This window comes from Canis aureus, chromosome 10 (assembly GCF_053574225.1).
Source record: "Canis aureus isolate CA01 chromosome 10, VMU_Caureus_v.1.0, whole genome shotgun sequence".
Classification (NCBI taxonomy): domain Eukaryota; kingdom Metazoa; phylum Chordata; class Mammalia; order Carnivora; family Canidae; genus Canis; species Canis aureus.
The window spans coordinates 68,791,914-68,814,713 of NC_135620.1; the positions used below are offsets into that span (position 1 = coordinate 68,791,914).

General features: G+C 39.1%; 1 protein-coding gene across 3 annotated transcripts in view; it reads left to right on the top strand.

Annotated features, from left to right (window-relative positions):
* Positions 1-22,800, top strand: part of HSDL2 (hydroxysteroid dehydrogenase like 2) — a 61,776-nt gene that overhangs the window by 15,151 nt on the left and 23,825 nt on the right. For all 3 annotated transcript variants that reach the window (XR_013388320.1, XM_077912923.1, XM_077912922.1), the window contains 4 exons: positions 1,672-1,786; positions 9,463-9,566; positions 10,277-10,375; positions 21,274-21,468. Coding sequence is in view for 2 of the 3 variants with exons in the window: in XM_077912923.1 (XP_077769049.1) it covers positions 1,672-1,786; positions 9,463-9,566; positions 10,277-10,375; positions 21,274-21,468 (513 nt within the window). In the remaining variant the exon portion in view is untranslated. The remainder of the gene's footprint in view (positions 1-1,671; positions 1,787-9,462; positions 9,567-10,276; positions 10,376-21,273; positions 21,469-22,800) is intronic.

The window sequence follows — 22,800 nt, forward strand, 5'->3', positions numbered from 1 at the left end:
AGCACAGAGAACTTAAAGACCCAAATTGAAATATCTTGGAAGAATTAAAGCCCAGAAATTTCTGCTTTCCAATTTTCTTTCTCTGTTTTATCCCAGCCAAAGAGCTTTCATTCAGAAACATGGGTAGTCTGGATTTAAAAATTATTTTCACAGGTCTTTGCTACTTGGGAAGGCAACTTTCATTATGTTCATTCTAAAGAGTTGGTAGTCACAGGATTTAGAACTCATCTCAGATATACAGGTGATTTACTTGAGTTTTGTTATAACAAAGCTGTACAATGTAATATAGTTGGTTGAATCCAAAGTTATTCGAAGGACACATTTTATTTATTTATTTATTTATTTTTTAATTTTTATTTATTTATGATAGTCACACAAAGAGAGAGAGAGAGGCAGAGACATAGGCAGAAGGAGAAGCAGGCTCCATGCACCGGGAGCCCGACGTGGGATTCGATCCCGGGTTTCCAGGATCGCGCCCTGGGCCAAAGGCAGGCGCCAAACCGCTGCGCCACCCAGGGATCCCCGAAGGACACATTTTAAAATATTAGCAACACAGACTTTATACAAAAGAATATAGAAATTGGGGACTGAAAATGTGATGAAGATTTTAAAATACTACATATGAAGAAAGGGTGCTTATGACTAAAATGTTATAGTGAGTATAACAGCCTTATTTATACGATTATCTACATATTGTGAGAGAGAGGCATGGCAAAGTTAAGGGGATAACAAAAAATGTTTATTGCAACGGTGTAACCCCAGCAGAAGTTGTCATATTTTTATTTGATGGAATATTAAATGCTATTTATTTATTTATTTTAAATATTTTATTTATTAGAGACAGAGAGAGAGAGGGGCAGAGACACAGGCAGAGGGAGAAGCAAGCTCCATGCAGGGAGCCTGATGTGGACTCCATTCCAGGTCTCCAGGATCATGCCCTGGGCTGAAGGCGGCGCTAAACTGCTAAGCCACCCGGCTGCCCTTAAGTGCCCTTTAAAAAGAATTATGAATCATGTAGAAATAGAAGTGTTTAAGATACTTTTGTATTTTTACTATATTCATTTAACATTTTTTAACAAAACTTGTAACCAAACTTTTAAACAAAATATGTTACATATAGAGAGACTGTAACAGAATATGCATAAATAATGATTATTCTAGATTAATTTTATTTTGTGTATGAATTACTTAAACTTTGATGATTTGCCTAGAATTGAAAATTCACTCTAGGTCTTTTCTCTTTTCCCAGTTCCCCAAGGCCAGGAAGGACCCCTTTTATTTAAATAAGGGTCTTAGAGAGAAGGGAGACCTTGGAAGTAAGCTTGGAAGGAGAGAAGGCCTTGGAAAGATGCTAGGGAGGAGGGAAGGTTTTAAGGCAATTAACTTAAGGTTCTTGGAGGCAAGGAGGGAAGACCAGAAGGTAAGAGAACAAATAGAAATGGAAGCTACAAACTACCAAGGATTAATCCTCCTCGTATTTTCACATGGAGTTCTGGTAGTTGGCTTTCTCCATTTTGTTAGTGAAAATCATCAGGTCTTGCATTGGTGGGTTAGTCTTATTATCTAAAAGAAGTATTTGCGAACCAGCTTAGGGTTCAACTATATAGAATAAATGTTCTTCTGTTATAAAATTTAAATTATGTTAACAGGAAATGTATTATTTGAAAACAGGAATTGATATTTTGGTGAATAATGCCAGTGCTATTAGCTTGACCAATACATTGGAAACACCTACGAAGAGAGTCGATTTGATGATGAATGTCAACACCAGAGGCACCTATCTGACGTAAGTTAGAGTGGTTGGGGAGAACCTTATAGTGTGTTCTCAGAGCACTAGTTGTAAACAGATTTGCACCAGAATAATAATACAGCTTAAAACCTAGTCATTTATGGAGCACCTGGATGGTAAGGTCGGTTAAGTGTTTCCGCTCAGGTCCTGATCTCAGGGTCATGAGATCAAGCCCCATATGATGGGCTCTGTGCTCAGCATGGAGACTGATTCAGACTCTCACTTCTTCTCCCTCTACTCCTCCCTGCTGGGTACGCAAGCTCATGCTCTCACACATACATGCATTCTCTCTCTCAAATAAATAAATATTTAAAAATAAATGAATGAATGAATAAAACCTAGTCAGTTATTATAAAGGACTAAAAGTGCTCTAAATCAGTAAATAGTATTTTATTTTGTTTTTAAGATTTTTAAAAAATTTATACATTAGAGAGCGAGAGCATGTGTGCACAGCAGGGGGGGTTGGGAGCGAGGGAGAAGCAGACTCCCCGCTGAGCAGGGAGCCGATTGTGGGGCTCCATTCCAGGACCCAGGGATTATGACATAAGCTGAAGGCAGATGCTTAACCAACTGAGCCACTCAGGTGCCCCAGTAAATGGTATTTTAAGTAGTTTGATTCAGAGGCACCTAGGTGGATCAGTGGTTGAGCATCTCTCTGCATTTGGCTCAGGTTGTGATCCCGGGGTCCTGGGATCGAGTCCCACATCAGGCTTCCCATGGGGAGCCTGCTTCTTCCTCTGTCTATGTCTCTGCCTGTTTTTTTGTATCTCTCATGAATAAATAAATAAAATCTTAAAATAAATAAATAGTTTTATTCAGAGTCCCTTTTCTCTATGAATTTAATAAAGCCTATAGCTCAAGCATTTTCAAACATTTGCATGAATCAATATATACATACATAACAACTCTTCTGATTATTCAAATCAGCAGTAGTCTTTCCTTCCTCTGAAAAACACTGGTTGTAGTTATGTAAATAACAGGAACCTCATTATGAATCACATTTTTTTTTTCATTTTTACTATTTTTAATTTTAATTCCTGTATAGTTAACATATAGCATTATGTTAGTTTCAAGTGTTTGTGAATCATATTTTAATGTAACAAAAGGCTAATGCTGTCTTCAGGAATATCAGGAAATAGAGAATACAGAATGAGACCAAATGTAGTCTCAATCTGTTCTGGATTGATCAGACAATCTAGTTGTTTTGTTTGTTTGTTTGTTTGTTTGTTTGTTAAGATTTTATTTATTCATGAGAGACAGAGGGAGAGAGGCAGAGGGAGAAGGAGAAGCAGGCTCCGCGCTGAGCAGGGAGCTCCATGCCGGGCTCATCCCAGGACCCCAGAATTGTGACCTGAGCTAAAGACAGATGCTTAACTGACTGAGCCACCCACATGCCTCCAGACAGCCCACTCTTTTTTGTCCATTTAAAAAATTTTTGTTTTAAGATTTTATTTATTTATTCATAGAGACAGAGAGAGAGAGGGAGAGACACAGGCAGAGGGAGAAGCAGGCTCTACGCAGGAAACCCAGCATGGGATTCCATTTTCGGGTCTCCAGGATCACGGTCTGAGCTGAAGATGGCGCTAAACCGCTGAGCCACCTGGGCTGCCCCTTTTTTGTCCATTTTTTATCTGTTTATTTACCCTCAGGTTCTGTCATTTTTTTCATGTGGATGTAAGGAAAGATTAGCATAGAACTTGTTTGTCTGCTTTGTATGTATCTTCTGTGTATTTGCTTCACATGTATACATAGAATCGGTGGTTGAAGGACCTTGGGCTTTGGAGTTAGACTCCTTTGAGTATGTGTTATCTATGACTTTGTGCAGGTAACTTCTTGCAGATTCTGTTTCCTCATTTGTTAAAATGGGATGATGAAGTAAGTCATAGGGTTGGCCATGAGGATTAAATGTAAACTTTGTTGTTAGTCTGGAAATCTATTTTGTTGGGTCTGCAAAACTGGGCCCTCACAATGTGAAACAATGTGTTTTTACTAGCTCCTTTATTAGTTCAGAATTTTATTAGTTGCCCATATGAAAATGATCAGATTTACACAAAAATCTGGAATTGTGGCTTTCTTGAAATGTTGGAAAACCTGGCTGCTGCAGCACACCCACGTGGCAGCAGTTAGCTGCTATAGCTGAGTGGCAGAGTATCAACTGCCTCATTACAGGCATTAGCATTAATTAGCCTTTTGTTATGTTACAGTGTGATTAATAGACACCTGAAGCTAAGGACAGACCATTTTCATCTTGTGTGCTTGTCCTTCTGTTTTTCTTAAAGAGGGAAGTAAAATATTTCTCATACCCATGTGTCTGTCTGAAGTGAGAAAATGAGACATATGCCAAGAGGGCCATATGTTCAAGTAAAATGAGTGAGAGCTTACTTCTTTATAGATGTGGGGCATATTTTTATAAATTCGTTATGTAAAGTATATATCGTTTTTGAATGGAAACCACAGTGAATCAAACCACAGTTAAGAACTATGGCAAACATACAGAAAAGATTGTGGTGAAAAACTTAAGTAGAAAAAGGACTAACACTTCAATAGGATTTGTGTTTATTTTCAAATAAAATAAGCAGTGCTGCTCTGTGACGCAGTCATGTGTTACATGAAGAAACTGTCTGGGCCTCAAAATCTTTTACAGATGGTAACTTTGTGAAAGAATTTTGATTAAATATAAACACTCATTTAGACAAGCATTTAAAAATATAAACCTAACCTAACTGTTGCTCAGCATGTTGAATTAAGGCTTAGAAGGACATGATTTGTGAAAGTTAAATCATTTGAGGTAATTTTGATTTTAAATGATGGAGCCACAGATCTAAATATTCTACTCACCAAGTTTTATTTATTTAAGGTATCGGCAGAATTTTGATGTGATTAAAAACACTTTTAGGCTAGTATTCATGACATGAGCATAGAAGTGACTTCTTAAATGTTGAGAAATGTCTTAGGATGTTTAATGTAGGGGATCCCTGGGTGGCGCAGCGGTTTGGCGCCTGCCTTTGGCCCAGGGCGCGATCCTGGAGACCCGGGATCGAATCCCACGTCGGGCTCCCGGTGCATGGAGCCTGCTTCTCCCTCTGCCTGTGTCTCTGCCTCTCTCTCTCTCTATGTCTATCATAAATAAATAAATCTTTAAAAAAAAAATAAAATAAATAAATTTTTTATTTATGATAGTCACAGAGAGAGAGAGAGAGGCAGAGACACAGGCAGAGGGAGAAGCAGGCTCCATGCACCGGGAGCCCGACGTGGGATTCGATCCCGGGTCTCCAGGATCGCGCCCTGGGCCAAAGGCAGGCGCCAAACCGCTGCGCCACCCAGGGATCCCCATAAATAAAAAATTTAAAAAAAGGATGTTTAATGTAGATTTGTCAAAATTGTGGTAACATAACTATAGACAGCGCTATTGCAATGGTCAGTGTTAACTTTAAACTTACTAAACTAATGTAGAAATGTTTCACAGAGATGCAGAAATAATTTTGTTCATCATATTGTTCATTGGGAATTGCTCTTAATAAAAAGTTAAAAATGGACTATGTTATGAATTTTAAGGACTAAATGCATTTCTTTGGTTTGAACCACAGTTAAATGCTTTACTGATATGGACTACAAACATGATCATCTGCTCTGTTATAAGATTATGTGGCTATGATATATTGTTGAAGAGATTTTAGTTTTAATTTGAAAGAAATCAACTCTCTTTTTGTCACCCATGAGAGAATTCCCAACTCAATTCCCATACAAAGATTGGATCAAAGACTTAGCTTTTTCAGTTGACATTATGACTAACATAAACACAAATGTCTGATTCTCATTGCTCATTCCTTGTGAAATTCTGTCTTTGGAAAGCCTGTTTGGCAAGAACAACCTGGCCCCTTTCCTGTACCATGATCGTTTTCCAAGAATGAAACTGATGGCTTAAACTACATTTCTGCAGTTGTCAGGTTTGAAGGTTCAGTTCAAAACAAAGCAAAAAAAAAAAAAAAAAAAACCCTGATTTCAGACTATAAGCAAATGAACTAACCTTGTTCAGGTACCTTTCTCAATGAATACTGCTTGTGTAGTTGGAGAATTATAGATGGAACATATAAGCCATAGGGCATTCATGTACTAAAAACTAAATATGAGTACATTGAAGTAGCAGATCTACAAATATCTCTGGAGTAGTTACCCTAAAATAAAATTCTTTTTAAAAGCAAAAATTCTATTCATTGTTGAAAGTTCCTATATTTAGGAACAGTTTTGTTTTGTTTTTTTTTTTAATTTTAGGAGTTTTTTTTTTAAGATTTTATTTATTCATGAGAGATGCAGAGAGAGAGAGACAGAGAGGCAGAGACACAGGGAGAGGGAGAAGCAGTCTCCACACAGGGAGCCCGATGCAGGACTCGATCCCAGGTCTCCAGGATCACACCCTGGGCTGAAGGCGGCGCTAAACCGCTGAGCCATAAGGGCTGCCCCCTGTTGTTGTTTTTAAAGTAGGCTCACACCCAACATGGGGCTTGAACTCATGACCCTGAGATCAAGAGTCACATGCTCTACCAACTGACACAGCCAGTTACCCCGGAACTAAATATTTTTCCCAGTTAAAGGCATATTTGCAATGCCAAAAGAAAGACCTGCTGTTGACCTTTGGATCAAAGAAAAAGTGGCCAGTTTTTGGTTTCTATGTGAAAGTTATAAGGTATTAAAGAGTAAATTGAGGGGCGTCTGCCCTTGGGCTCTGCTCATGCTGTCTCTGAAATAAATAAATAAGTAAATACATACATACCTTTAAAAATAAAAGAAAATTGATAAACATTTTGTTTTTATTTGGTGACACCCATATATTCATGGAGGGAAGCATAGATTGTTTTCTCAGGCAAGCTTGAGGAGTACCGTCAGGGAGAGCATGGGGGAAAGGCCCAAAGAACTGACCTTTTGGGAGGTTTCAGCAAGGATCTAGAGCTATTTCCTGATTCCTGGCACCCGGGGCCCTGTGACTTGTGTCACAGGTTTAGAGAAACAGGGTTGGAAGGCAGAGATGAGGTAGAAGGCAAACCCTTAGTTTGTGTTTTTAAGTTTTAATTAAATACAGAACCTCTAGTGTTATATGTGTTTGTATCGTGTTAAATACTTAACAGAAATTCAGTAATAAACTTTAATTGTATTTCTGAACAGGTTTTTTTTCCTGTACCCAGCTCACTTTATTCATTTACTCAAATGTCCCATAGGCATTTGAGCTTGTAACTCTAATTAAGTAAAATAATTATGTAATAGAAATAAGTGCAGTGCCTAGCCCACAGTAAATTTTCAGTAAGTTTAACTATTTAGCTGAAACTATTAGTATTTAAGTGTGGTGCTAATGGTCTTTAAAATGTAAAATTGGCCATGATGCTATTAAAAATGCAGCTGACTTAGGATTAGTAATGCTGAGGGTCAGGCAGGCAGAGTGCAGGTAGGAAGGTTTTGTCAGATAGATCAAAGAAGAAGCCCATGTTTATAATGTAAATGAAATGAGCTTTTTCCTTGGATGTAAAATGTAGTCATGGTCTTTTTGCCTGGAATAGATTTGATTTTTCCTGTTGAAATTTTGAGGTGCAGCTTCATTGTTTTAATGAATGTCAGCTGTAATAATGTTTGCCTCTCCCCAGCTCACCCCATGAAAGTGAAACACTTTTGGAAAGAAAAAACAATATATATAAAACCCTTTAGTGATGTTGATTGTATTTGGTTTCTAGACCTGAAAAGACCTTGCAGATGGTAGTAAGAATGTTGTACATTAGTTAATAAAAAAACTGACAGGAGAAGAATCAACTAGTTCAAAGTCCTAGAAATAGGGGATCCCTGGGTGGCGCAGCGGTTTAGTGCCTGCCTTTGGCCCAGGGCGCGATCCTGGAGACCCGGGATCGAGTCCCACGTCAGGCTCCCGGTGCATGGAGCTTGCTTCTCCCTCTGCCTGTATCTCTGCCTCTCTCTCTCTCACTGTGTGCCTATCATGAATTTAAAAAAAAAAAAAAAAAAAAAAAGTCCTAGAAATAATTGAATGTGAAATAAAACTAAAAGCTAGTATTTTTTTCCTTTTTTTCTCTTTCTACTTCAAATACTTTAAAGCTATACAATTTTTAAGGTACAATATGCTCTAGTTTAATAACACAGTGTAGTTTAATCATTAATAAATTAAAAATAGGGGATCCCTGGGTGGCTCAGTGGTTTGGCACCTGCCTTTGGCCCAGGGCGTGATCCTGGAGTCCCGGGATCGAGTCCCACGTCGGGCTCCCGGCATGGAGCCTGCTTCTCCCTCCTCCTGTGTCTCTGTCTCTGTCTCTCTCTCTATCATAAATAAATAACATCTTTTTAAAAATTAATTAATTAATTAAAAATATTGAACCTGAGTTTTAAAAAAAATTAATTGCCTGCTTTTTTGAACAGTTTCTTTTTTTTTTATTTTTTATTTTTATTTTTATTTTTATTTTTATTTTTATTTTTTTTGAATTTTTTTTTTTGAACAGTTTCTTAAACATAAAAGCTAAGTTTTTTTTAAGATTTTCTTTTTTTTTTTTTTAAGATTTTATTTTTATTTATTTATTTATGAGAGCCAGAGAGAGAGAGAGAGAGGCAGAGACAAGGCAGAGGGAGAGGCAGGCTCCATGCTGAGAGCCCGATGTGGGACTTGATCCCTGGTCTCCAGGATCACGCCCTGGGCCGAAGGCGGGCGCCAAACCACTGCGCCACCCAGGGACCCCAAAAGCTAAGTTTTTATATGCAGTATGCCCGAAGGCATACTGTATTACATATTGGTACAAATTAAATTTGGGAATGTATTAGGAGTTGTGTTATTAAATTACAGTCCCATCATAGTAGGAATACCAACCACACCTACTAAGATGAGATAAGCCAGCATATGTAATACTAATAATAGTAGTTGTTTATTTCATGTTTAACATATGCACTCTTTTAAATATTTCCTGTTTATCATCTCATTTTAATCCTTTGGTCAGTCCTACATGGTAGCAGGTATTACCAACATTTACTGATGAGAAAACAGAATTAGAATAGAATAGATGTTGCCTAAGATCACCCAATGAAGGGGAAGAAAGAGGATTTGAACCCATAGTACTGCCCATGCTGTTGGCAGGGACATTAACTCACTGAAAATTATGAGTGCACATGCACGCACGTATTGGTCTCTTGGGAGGAGAATTGGAAAGATGTAGTTGAAAGTAACCTCAGTTGGATTTAAGGCTAATATGCCAAGGATTTGAGTATTTTTATTCATCAGATCATTTTGTCAGGCCATTAAGCAGAATTTCGAAGAATGAAAATTATTGCTTTTCCTACCTTCATTCTAGAAAAGTAAACACAAAAGTACCCTACAGATTCCTGACCACGTTTAGTTGCTTTGTAGAAGTACTTTAAAACATAATTTTAGGGGCACCTGGGTCGCTCAGTTGGTTAAGCATCTGACTTCTGGTTTTGGCTCTGGTCATGATCTTGGAGTCCTGAGATGGAGCCCCTGCATCAGGCTCTGTGCTCAGCAGGGAGTCTACTTGAGATTCTCCCTCTCCCTCTGCCCTTCCACTCATGCACACTCTCTCTCAAATAAAATCTTTGAAAATAAAAATAGAATATAATTTTGAAGTGGGGAAGTTGTTAGAAAGCTATTAACTTGATGTGTTTTCTTTTGCTTTTAGATCTAAAGCATGCATTCCTTATTTGAAAAAGAGTAAAATTGCTCATATCCTCAATCTCAGCCCACCACTGAACTTAAATCCAATGTGGTTCAAACAGCACTGTGGTAGGTGGTATGTTGAGGGGATGATTTGTTTGGTTAGTTTGTTTTGTGTTAAATCAGTGTATCTATAATGTAATCCCATTTTTACATAGCATTCAACATTAAATTTTCTATGCAGAATCAGCACATTGGAAACTAGATTCTTAATCTTTTACCTATAATTTAAAATATTGAGGTCATAACTTACATTCAATAGTATGCACCGATATTAATGGTTAAGTTTGGTAAGTTTTGACAAATGAATATACCTGTATAACCAATACCCAAATCAAGTTACGGATTTCCATCATTCCAGAAAGCTCCCTCAAGTCCCAATGGGTGTGTTTTATTGTATTTAACTTATTCTCCAATGAAATTGGTTAGAAACTATGAAGTACTTTTTCTTTCACCACAAACTAATGATTTGAGGTGAGTATGCATTAAATTGCAAGATTTATATAAAGGTGCCTCCTTTGAAATAGTTACATCAGATATTCCTCCTTTGTACATAATTCACTAAAATTTGGACAGGTAATTGGAATAGAAAGCCACAGGGCAAAACCAGAAGTCCTGTTTTGATTGACTAGGTTAAACAAATTTTCAACTTTTTGTTCTTATTTTTCTAGCAGTATAGCCATAGAAAGTGGTTATCGATACTCCCAAATTAGTTTGTTTGTTTTTTTTTTTTTTTTTTAGTTTCTTAATTAAGTACTATTCTTTGTGGTTTCTTTCAGCTTATACCATTGCTAAGTATGGTATGTCTATGTGTGTGCTTGGGATGGCAGAAGAATTTAAGGGTGAAATTGCAGTCAATGCATTATGGCCTAAAACAGGTATGTACTTAAAAAATTCAGTTACTGGATTCTCGTTTATTGCCCTTGACACTTTTGAGGTACATCTTGGATAGAGGGGAAATAAGTTAAACAAGTTTTAATAGGTTAAACTTTTTTGAGAGAACGAGCTTGTGGGGGCATGCACATAAGCCAGCATGAATGCCTGCATGAGTGTGGTGGGGAGACGGGGGCAGGAGGAGAGGAAGAGAGAATCTTAAGCAGGCTCCTTGCCCAGCAGGGAGCCTGACTTGGGGCTAAATCTCACAACCCTGAGATCATGACCTGGGCAAAATCAAGAACTAGACACTCAACTGACTGTACCACCCAGGTGCCCCCGAAACTCTGTTTTTAAAACTTAGAAGTTGGAGGTGGGTGAAATATGGAAGCAATTGAATTCTGAAGGGCATAAGAAAATAGGGGAAGGAAAAGTATTCTAATAATTTTAAAAGTCTCATCTTGGGGCAACCACAATTCTAGATGGTATGTTTTTTTAAAAATTATATTTTCTGTTGGTGGCTAGGGTATAGAAGTGCTTTTGGATATTAAAGTTATAGACAACTACTATACTTACCTATATCTGTTTTATTTTAAATTAAGTTTTTTTATTTTATTTCCAATATAGTTAACATTTATTACATTAGTTTCAGGTGTTCAGTATAGTAACTAAACAGTTCTCTACAGTTCTCAGTGCTCATCAAAATAAGTGTTCTCTTGGGGCACCTGTGTGGCTCAGTTGGCAAAGCATCTGCCTTCTGCTCAGGTCATGATCCTGGAGTCCTGGGATCAAGTCCCAAGTCCCTCTGAGCAGGGAGCCAGCTTCGCCCTCTTCTCCCCCTTCTCCCCTACTTGTGCTCCCTGTCACTATCTCTGTCACTCTCAAATAAATAAATAAAATCTTTTTAAAAATTAGATTCGTGTACTCTTAATCTGCTTCACTTTTCACCCATCCCATCACCCAGATCCCCCTTTATTAACAATCAGTTTGTTCTGTATACCTGAAAGTCTGTTTCTTGGGCACTTGGGTGCCTCAGATGGTTAAGCATCTGCCTTGGGCTCAGGTCATGAGCCCAAGGTCCTGGGACCAAGCTCCACATCGAGCTCCCTGCTCAGTGGGGAGTCTGCTTCTCCCTCTCCCTCTCTCTTGTGTTCTGTCAAATAAATAAATAAAATTGGGATGCCTGGGTGGCTCAGCGGTTGGGCGTCTGCCTTCAGCTCAGGGCGTGATCCTGGAATGCCTGGATCAAGTCCTACATGGGGCTCTGTGCACGGAGCCTGCTTCTCTCTCTGCCTATGTCTCTGCCTCTCTCTGCATCTTTTATGAGTAAATAAATAAAATTTTTTTAAAAATCTTTTTTTTTTTAAAGAGTGTTTCTTGGTTTGTCTCTTTTTTCCCCATGTTTTACTCATTTGTTTTCTTTAATTCCACTTGAGTGAAATGATATGGTATTTGTCTTTATTTGACTGACTTATTTCACTTAGCATTATATTCTCCAGCTCCATCCATGTGATCAGATATTTTTTCTGCAGTTGGTTATTCAAATCAGGATATAAACAAGTTTAACACAGTACGTCTGTTTGGTATGTTTTTTCACTTATAGTAGTTACACTTTTAATTTTTTTTCCTTGCCACTGATTTCTTGAAAAATCAGGTCATTTATAGAATTTCCAACATTCTGGTTTTCCAGATCTCTTCCCCCTTGTGTCTTTTAACATGTTTCTTTATTGTCTAAGGATGTTTATGTTGTTTATTCCTATTTTTCCTTCTGGAATATTGTTTATTCATTTGTTGCTCAACAGATATTTATTGGACAGTTACCAGGTGGCAGACATTGTGCAAGGCATTGTGGATACTTTTTTAGCCTTTTCAACAAATAGATGACTAGGTTGGTAAGAGTTGGCCATGAAACCCATTTAATCCAGCATTTTATAGTATTAGGAGTACTCTTGAACTGAGTTGTGACATATAACAGTGTGAAACTAACCCAGAGTTCTACTTTAGGGACATTTGAGGGATTTCTTTTTATCTTATTCCCATCTGCTGTCTGTGGGGTGAAGGGGTTTCGTCAGCTTCAAGCAGAAGTTAAAGGGCCAATGACCTGTAGTATTGATGGCAGGGAAATGAGGGGCTGTGGGTGAGAATGTATGGAGCATGGGGGCGTGTTTCTAATGTAACTTTTAGGAGAATATAGCTGTTGCAACCACCTCTGTAGTCCCCACTTTTCTTCTAAGGGCTCCAATAATCAATTTTTTTTTTTTAAAGATTTTATTTATTCATGAGAGAATAAATAAGAGAGACAGGCAGAGGAAGAAGCAGGCTCCATACAGGGAGCCCGATGTGGGACTTAATCCTGGGACTCCAGAATCACGCCCTGGGCCGAAGGCAGGCGCTTAACTATTGAGCCACCCAGGGATCCCCTCCAAGAATAAATTTTTAAAAATTGTTTTCTTCGGCTATTTGAGATTTCTTTCTTCCCTGGCCCACTGTGGAATTAGAACCATGTTTTATCGCTTTTTCATTTCCTTTATGTTTCCATGGTAGACACAGTTCTTTAAAGATTTTCTGGAGTGATAATCTTTGCAGTGGGGCAAAAGGTGAAAGTGGAAAAGGGCTTCTATGCTGTTTTCCAAAGTACACGTCAAGACTCATTGGCGAGTCATGAAATCAATTTTGTGGATTGTGAAATTGAGTTAGAAGGTAGCAGCCAGAATTTTGTTGTTTTATTTCTAATGGAATAAGATAGAAAATATTAGGGGGCATTGCTGATAGTATTGTTTCATATACAAATGAACATATATTTATTTGTGAGTGTTTATGTAGATATTATGTACTCTTAGTAATATTGGTAAAAAGAATTACTGATTATGGATCACAGTTAAAAACTTTAAAAAGCTCACGCTTTACTGTGCTGTTCTTCTTCAACTTACTTTGCTTCTCTCCCTTCTCAGCCTCCTCCTCCTCCCACTGCACTTTGCTGTTGTCGGTAGTGAGACTCAGGCAGGCAGTTAGAAAGGGAGGTCTCCCAGATACAAAGTCCTAACAATATTTTCCCATTTTTTTGTACCTCTGTTATGTTACTTACTGTTTCTATTCATTCATCTTCCAAACATCTTTATATGCCAGGCACAGTTCTCTGCACTATTTATTCATTATGCTTCCAAGGGTAATTTATTGTTTACCTGAGTATAAGATATTAAGGGGTACTAACATGAATGAAAGTTTACTATTTAGAGTGGTTACCGTCATCTGCACTTAGTCTTTCCCTCCTCAGCTCTACTCCCCTAACCTTTGGGTCTTTGGGATCCTGGGTTAACAAAGTTAGAAACAGCCTAGTCTGACTCTTAAGAATTTTAGATTTTATTCATACAACAGATAATTATTGGACACCTATTATGTGCCAAGCTCTGTTCTAGTTGTTTAATATACATCAGAGAACAAAACAGACAAGCTGTATCCTTTTGGAACTTAGAGTTTAATTGGGAGAGATACAATAGATGGTTAACATAATAGTAAAGTATGTAGACAGTGGTAATCTAATAGAAAAAAATGGAACAAAGTAAGGGGAATTGGGAGTCCCAGGTACTGGAAGGATAGATTGCACGGTTTTTGTGTTTTTTTTTTTTTTTAAAGATTTTATTTATTTATTCATGAGAGACAGAGAGAGAGAGAGGCAGAGACACAGGCAGAGGGAGAAGCAGGCTCCATGCAGGGAGCCCGACGTGGAACTCAATCCTGGGTCTCCAGGATCAGGCCCTGGGCTGAAGGTGGTGCCAAACCACTGAGCCACCCTGGCTGCCCTGCTGCTGATAGTTCTTATAAGATGGGGACTGACCCCTGGATTTAATAGTCTGTATATCTCCCTCACATAACTTAACAACATTTGTAATTAAACTATTGATTTTATAACCAAATCAATGTCTTTCTTGCTAGAATGATATTTTCTTGAAGGCAGAGACAGTATCTGCTTTGTTCACTTTATTATAGTCACTGTAAACATTCAGTAACTATTTGATGAATTCATGAATGTACAGTAAAATTACCTCCTGCCTAGCTCCAAAATAGACCTTTTGAGCAGAACATTGCATGAAAGGGAATGTGGAGGACACTACCAGCATTGACATGAGAAATCAGCTCGCTGCCAGCATCTTTGCTTTAGCTCTGAGATAATCATTTTAGAAGTTTTACTATACATCTTGGAACCATTGATATTACTTGGGGCCTAGACTTAATGGCATTGTAAATTGAATTTACAGTCCTATTCCTTGAAATACATGACATTATGAATTATGTACAGGATACTTTTGAAAGAGCAAGAGAGGGACACCTGGGTGCCTCAGCGGTTGAGCGTCTGCCTTCGGCTCAGGGTGTGATCTTGGGATCTGGGATTTAGTCCCACATCAGGCTCCCCACAGGGAGCCTGCTACTCCCTCTGCCTGTCTCTGCCCCTCTCTCTCTGTCTCTCATGAATAAATAAATAAATCTTTAAAAAAATAAATAAAAGAACAAGAGGGCCATGTAGTTGTGGTTAAAGGTTATGAAAGAAAAAAAAAAAGGTTATGAAAGGAGATTTTCTGATAAAGGTAAACAATTGAAATTGAAGGGGATTTTGTAATCTTCAAGAATTGGACAAGGTGTTCCTGGTAGGGGGTGCAACAAAGGCCATGGTATGAGAAAATACTGTGGTGGAACTGTCAAGGAATTTAATACTGGTGTATGTATGTATGATAGATGGGCTGTGGGTTTTTTCCCACTGAACTTGAGCAGTTGTCTGGAATGTTGGGTAGGTGTGAGGTTGAGGGGTGCTGGCTGGGCAGGGGGTGCTGAATGAGCTAAGCCCCAGGTCTTGATTGCCAAGTTTAGGAGCTTGAATTTTACCTTGTATTCAGGACAGAGCCACGTCAGAATTTTAGAAGCAGGAGAGCAGAGGAAAAATGGAGTGATAGGGTTGCTGATGAGTTTAAGGAGTTTAATTTGGGGCAGCCCGGGTGGCTCAGCTTAGTGTCACCTTCAGCCCAGGGTGTGATCCTGGAGACCCGGGATCGAGTCTCATGTTGGGCTCCCTGCATGGAGCCTGCTTCTCCCTCTGCCTGTGTCTCTGCCTCTCTCTCTATCTCTCATGAATAAATAAATAAAATCTTTAAAAAAAAAAGTTTAATTTGACATCTGAATGGATGGTTTAGAAGATCATAGAGGAGGCAAAAACGCTAGCTAGGATATTGAGTTATTCATGACTGAGACAATGAAAATGGATTTGAGAGGGTGTCCAGGCCTCAGGCTGTTTGTGAGGCCTCTATTTAAAAAAGCATGTTTTCTCTTCCAAGGCTGTGTAGAGCAGCCCTCTCTATGCTTACTGGGACCAGAAATAATCTCCCAACATTATTCCCTTCATGGAAAAGGAGATTTAGGGATCCCTGGGTGGCGCAGCAGTTTGGCGCCTGTCGTTGGCCCAGGGCGGGATCCTGGAGACCCGGGATCGAATCCCATGTCGGGCTCCCGGTGCATGGAGCCTGCTTCTCCCTCTGCCTGTGTCTCTGCCTCTCTCTCTCTGTGTGTGACTATCATAAATAAATAAAAATTAAAAAAAAAAAGACTTCTTGCACTTAATGGAATGGACACAGTGTAACCTCTGTGTAACTATAATCAGAACAGTGCCCTAGTCCACTCTTTGTCCTTTCTGGCTTCATGTTCCTTCTGTACACTGGCCACATTTTCCCTTCTGGATTTAGAACTTCTCACCCCATTGAATTCAACACATCCAGAGGAGTCAGAGAACAGGCCTTAGTAGTTTAAATAACAGGAGGCTCTCAAGCCCCAGCTAGGTCAGCTTAAGAAGTATAAAAGTATAACTTTTAGGACTTTTGGGACGCCTAGGTGGCTCAGCAGTTGAGCATCTGCCTTCGGCTCAGGGCGTGATCCTGGAATTCTGGGATCTAGTCCCACATCGGGCTCCCTTTGGGGAGCCTGCTTCTCCCTCTGCCTGTGTCTCTCTCTTCTCTCTGTGTCTCTTAGAGATTTTTTAAATCTTAAAAAAAAAGGTATTACTTGTTCTTTTTACAAGACTGACTTCATAGTTTGTGTCAAAATGGAGGGTGAGGTGGGGAGAAGGGAAGTGGGCTGCTATTCAAAATGCCTGCTGCCTCTTACCTCTTGAGTGGTCAGAATGAGTGTGATAGAAGAGGAAAGTACACTTTGAAATAGACCTCACATGGCCTAGGGTGAGGAACCAGGGAATCCAGCTGTTGATCGCAGAACTGACAGCAGGGAGGAAGATTAAGAGAAGTATCAGAGGGATCCCTGGGTGGCTCAGCGGTTTGGTGCCTGCCTTTGGCCCGGGGAGCGATCCTGGGGTCCCGGGATCGAGTCCTGAGTCGGGCTCCCGGCATGGAGCCTGCTTCTCCCTCTGCCTGTGTCTCTGCCTCTCTCTCTCTCTGTGCCTATCATGAATAAATAAATAAATCTTTAAAAAAAAAGTATCAGAACAGCTGCAGTCCTCTGTCACCTGGACCACATTATAAATAGACGTGGGAACTCAGCTAACCAGGGAGGTCAGGACAATAAGATAATAGCTGGCCTCCATGGTGCTGGAAATCAAAACTAGTTTCCTGTTTTTTAAGGGACTTGGTTACCAACTTGTTTAAATAGCAGTTTATATATATTTCATTGATCCTGAGATGCCCATGTTTTCACATTTTTACATCTTTGATAGGATGCTCTTACTATTAATGACGTACTGTAGTTTAATTGCAGGTGTTCTTTTTTCTTAGCGGTACACTTTATGATCAATGATATCTTTGGTTCAGGAGTACACAAAGAATATGTGTATGCCTTTGGGGGCTGGCAGGTGTTAAAGAGGTGAGACAAGCTCTCTTTCCAGTGGAGGAGTCAAAGGCAATGCTGATGTTTTAAGTCTGCTATGTACTCTCTATGTTTATGTGAAAGAACATCTTTGGTCAATATTTTTTTTAAGGTTTTATTTATTTATTTGAGAAGAGATGGAGCATGAGGAGAGGCAGAAGAAGAAGGAGAAGCAGACTCCTTGTTGAGCAGGAAGCCTGATGCAGGGCTCTATCCCAGGACCCTGGGATCATGACCTGAGCCAAAGGCAGATGCTTAACCAACTGAGCCACTCAGGTGCCCCTCTTTGGTTGATATTAAGGCTCTTGTTACTGTGTGTTTTGAGCAGCTTGCAATCAGGAGAATCAATTGGAAACTATTAGATACTTCTCCAATTATTTCTTAATAATAATTAAGTTCTAGGGTCATCTTTAGGATTCTTGTGATCCAAGGCATAACAGGTTTCATGAAAATTTTTGCTTATTTTCTTTTCAGAAATTTCATTTGATATATCCTACTGAGAACTTGCTTCTGTTACCAGTTTTAAAACTTATTAGGGCAGCCTACGACATTGCAAAATGTTTCTTGAAAATAACTCTGGCTTATTTCCTGATTTTTGAGCATCTCTGCCTTCTTTGGTATCTTCTGTAGAAAGATTACTGAAGTAAAGATAGGTTGTTTGGGAAAATCATTCATTGTTCTTAAGTTGTGTACATATTTGTACACATGAACATGCAGGAAACATGTATACATCCATGACATATTCTTAATTTAGAGTTTCTAAGAATTCTTATTCATATGGTCTACAGTGAGATTAGAGTATAAACATATGCATACAGTTATAAGATGCACTATATTGACATTTTTTTTTTAATTTTTATTTATTTATGATAGTCACACAGAGAGAGAGAGAGAGAGAGAGAAGCAGAGACATAGGCAGAGGGAGAAGCAGGCTCCATGCACCGGGAGCCCGACATGGGATTCGATCCCAGGTCTCCAGGATCGCGCCCTGGGCCAAAGGCAGGCGCTAAACCGGTGCGCCACCCAGAGATCCCTATATTGACATTTTTTAAAGTTTATTTATTTTAAGTAACCTCTGCATCCAATGTGGGGCTTAAACCCATGACCCAGAGCCCAAGAGTCCCATGCTATCCTGGCCAGGCACTTATATTGAATTTTTTTTTAATTGAAATATTTTTAGAAAAATTCTACAGTTAGGGTGCCTGGGTGACTCAGTTGGTTACGTGTCTGACTCTTGATTTCAGCTTGGGTCATGATCTCAGGGTCCGGAGATCAGACCCTGTGTTGGGCTCCGCATTCAGCATGGAGCCTCCTTGGGATTCTCTCTTCCTCTCCTTCCATCCTTCCCCACTGCCTGCATGCTCATTTCTTCGCGGTCTCTCGAAAAGAAAAAAAAATTCTGCAGTTTATGGGAGTGAGATAACTGAAGTCTAAGAATGTTGGTTAATATTGATCATATGACCCTTTAGATTCATGGTGGTTAAGATCCTGGCTCTGAAGTCAAGCTGTTAGGTGTTTGAATTTTAGCTCCTGTAACCTTGGACAGGTTACTTAACTCCTCTGTGTGAGTGCTCTCCTTTGTAAAACAGGAATAATAACAGTACCTACCTCATAGAATTCATTTGAATAACTAATATAGCATATGTAGCAGCATGCCTAGCATAAGATGCACTTGATAAATATTAGCAGCCATTTTTTTTTATTTTTATTTATTTATGATAGTCACACACAGAGAGAGAGAGAGAGAGAGAGAGGCAGAGACACAGGCAGAGGGAGAAGCAGGCTCCATGCACCGGGAGCCCGACGTGGGATTCGATCCCGGATCTCCGGGATCGCACCCTGGGCCAAAGGCAGGCGCCAAACCACTGCGCCACCCAGGGATCCCTAGCAGCCATTTTTTATTGATAAAGTATCACATTAAGAGAGAGACCAGAGCTCTTGAACTATTGGTTAAATAAAAAATTTCTTCCTAGTAAAGGAACTATAGTTAAAAGGTAGGGACTAATTTTCTAACTCGGTGCTTTTAGGATATTCCCCAAGTTAACTGTGCTGTCTTTGAAGTAGGGATGTGTGCTAGAATGTGATCACCATGAAGGTAGGAGCTTTTGTCTGTTCTATCAACTCATTTGTCCCCAATCCCTGCAATAGTGCCTGACTCCATCACTATATGTTGAATAAATGAAAGGAGATCAGTGGCTATAAAAGCTATAAACTTCATCTTGTGGACTGAATTATGTAAATTATTCCATTACGTAATGATTTAAAATGATGGTTTAACAGTGGTATGGAGAGAACTTTTAAATTAATAGAAACTGTGAACTCCTGAGTGGCTCAGTGGTTGAACATTTGCCTTGGGCTCAGGGCGTGATCCCAGGGTCCTGGAATCAAGTCCCACATGAGGCTTCCCTGCAGGGAGCCTGCTTCTCCCTCTGCCTGTGTCTCTGCCTCTTTCTCTGTATCTCTCATGAGCAAATAAAATCTTTAAAAAATTACTAGAAACTGAAACCTAAGGTACATTTAAACAAGCTGATTTCATTGTTTGAAATATAAGCTAAAATATATTTAAGTAAATTGAGATAAGTTACTGTTCACAATTTTGAGTATGTATAATTAATAGTGTACTTTGAAGGGTAGAATTTCAAGTTACCTCATAAAAAAAACATAGAATTTAAAAATTGCACCTAAAACAAGGGGGCACCTGGGTGGCTCAGTTGGTTAAGCAGAGTCTGCCTTCAACTTAGGTCATGATCGCTGGGTCCTGGGATCAAGTACTACATTAGGCTCCTTGCTCAGCAGGAAGTCTGCTTCTCCCTCTGCCCCTCCCCCTCCCCCCTGCTTATGCTTACTTGCTCTCTCAAATAAATAAAGTCTTTAAAAAAAGTTATATGCACCTAAAACAGTAAATATTATATGCACATATTAATAGTAATTATCTCTGAGTAGGGGGATTATAGATAATTTTTAAATACTTCCTTTGCTTCTCGTTATTTTCTGGTATTTCCTGTATTAAAGTAGTACCTGATGGGCAGCCCTGGTGGCGCAGTGGTTTAGCGCCGCCTTCGGCCCAGGGCATGATCCTGGAGACCCGGGATCGAGTCCCACATCAGGCTCCCTGCATGGAGCCTGCCTCTCTCTCTGCCTGTGTCTCTATGATAAATAAATAAAATCTTTAAATAAATAAATAAATAAAATAAAGTAGTACCTGAGCTTAAAAGGGACCACAAAAAAAATCCAGCTAGTATTTATTGAGTGCTTATGATGCATTTGTCATTGCTTTAGCCACTAGGCATACAAGAAAAACAAAGACTCTATATTCTTTTTTTAAATAATTTTTTAGTTTTTAATTTAAAAAAAATTTTAAAGATATTATTTGAGAGAGAATGTGAGAGAGAACACAAATAAGGAGGAAGGGCAGAGGGAGAGGCAGAAGCAGAAGTAGACTCCCCGATGAGCAGGGAGCCTGACTCAGGGCTCGATCTCAGGAACCAGAGATCATGACCTGAGCTGAAGGCAGACACTTAACCGACTGAGCCACCCAGGTGCCCCTAGGAAAAAAAAAAAAATATTAGTTTTTTATTTAAATCAAAGCCTCTATATTCTAATAGAGGGGTGAGACAATAAACTTAGGAAATGAGCTCTATATTTAGAGACAGGAAACCGAGGCCCATAGAGGTTCAAGTGACTTGCCAAAAACCACAACATAGTTGGCCTAACAGTCCTGCTCACCTGACTGACTTCTTGGTGCTTTTTCTGTTATACCTTCTTGGCTTTCTTAACATTCAAGAATCAAATGCAAATTCTAGAGCATTCTAAATCCGAAGTCTAATTGAATTTTGCTGTGAGTCTCACAAAGGCGTTTTGTTTTATGAGGCAGTGTTGTGTAGAGTAAGGATTGTGTGTTTTCTACCCACTTATGTCAGCAGAAAATCCCTTAAGCTCTCTGGACCTTGTTTTCATCACCTGTGAAATAAAGAGATCAGCTGTCTTGTTACTTACACAGTCCTGTTATTTGATTTGGAGTTCTGTATGTGTGTTCTCTCTGCAGCCATCCACACCGCTGCTATGGATATGCTGGGAGGATCTGGTATTGAAAGCCAGTGTAGAAAAGTTGAGATCATTGCCGATGCTGCCTATTCCATTTTTAAAAGGCCAAAAAGTTTTACTGGAAACTTTATTATTGATGAAAATATCTTAAGAGAAGAAGGAATAAAAAATTTTGACATCTATGCAATTAAACCAGGTAATGCTTACAGTTTCTAAAAGTAGTGATGTATTTTTCTACATTGCCTTCAAGAAACACTTACCTGTTTTGTATGCACGTTTGTGTGATTACAAAACTACTATGTTCTTTTAAAAGCCAACCTCCTAATGAAGGGGAAGACCATACTAACTTCAAAAAGAAAGGAAAAATAGAAGTGAATTGAGAGCTTTTTAAGTAATGTACAGATACAGAAGGCACATCAGCTAATAGCCATTTCCAGATCTTGAAACTGAAACTGAAAATTGGTTTTTAATGTTGGTCTTAAAATCACAAAGTAAAGACTTTATTCAAAGATGTGGTAATAAGTGATACGAGAGTGAGTCTCCTATGAAAACTTTTTAGGAATATGGACTCTTTCAAATATTTTTCTCTTTAGGGCAGTCTCTTAAGAGCAGCTAGCTTACTGGATGGTGAAGATGAGTGAACAGTCTGCCCTTTGTACAGTCTGCCCTATGATTTGAGAAGTTCTCAGTAGGCCCCCTTGTTCAAAAATCATTCTTCCTCTCTGAAATTGAAGGTGATGATGGTGATAATGAGATCTTTATGTATAAAACATAATCTGTATTAAATGAGACAATATAGCTGTGAGAGATATTTATTTGTGCTGAAGTGTATTTTAAATATTATTCATTAGGTTGCACTTCCGCATATTTATATTTGTGTCCCCCCGTATGTCTCTTCAGTTTAACTGAATTAGATTAAATAGCTCTTTATGGTTTTACAAAGCAGTTGTATGGGGTTTTGTTTTGTTTTTACATTTTATTTATTCACGAGAGACACAGAGAGGCAGAGACATAAGCGGTGGGAGAAGCAGGTTCCCTGCGGGGAGCCTGATGTGGGGACTTGATCCCAGGACCCGGGGATCATGACCTGAGCCAAAGGCAGACAGTCAACCACTGAGCCACCCAGGTGTCCCACAAAGCAATTTAATATACATTATCTATTTGCTCTTCACAGCAATCCTGTGAGGGAAGCAGTATTTTTAGGGATTAAGAGCATGGAGTTTGAGAGAAGATGACCTAGGTTCAGATTCTAGTTCAGCTGCTCACTAGCTGTGTGACTTCAGGCATGTCACCCACTTTCTCTGAGCTTCACTTTCCTTATTCGTCAAGTTAAGGGAATAACAACTTCCACACAGGATGTTTGTAAGAAAAAAATGCAGTAATGTGTATAATGTGCTTGGCACAGTGCCTGGCATATGATACAATCACAGTATCCAGCAGTTAATATTTACAGTAGAAAAACAGGCCCAAAGAAATTAATCTTTGCCTTGGAGCAGTCATCTAATAAGGGACAGAACTTAAACCAGAT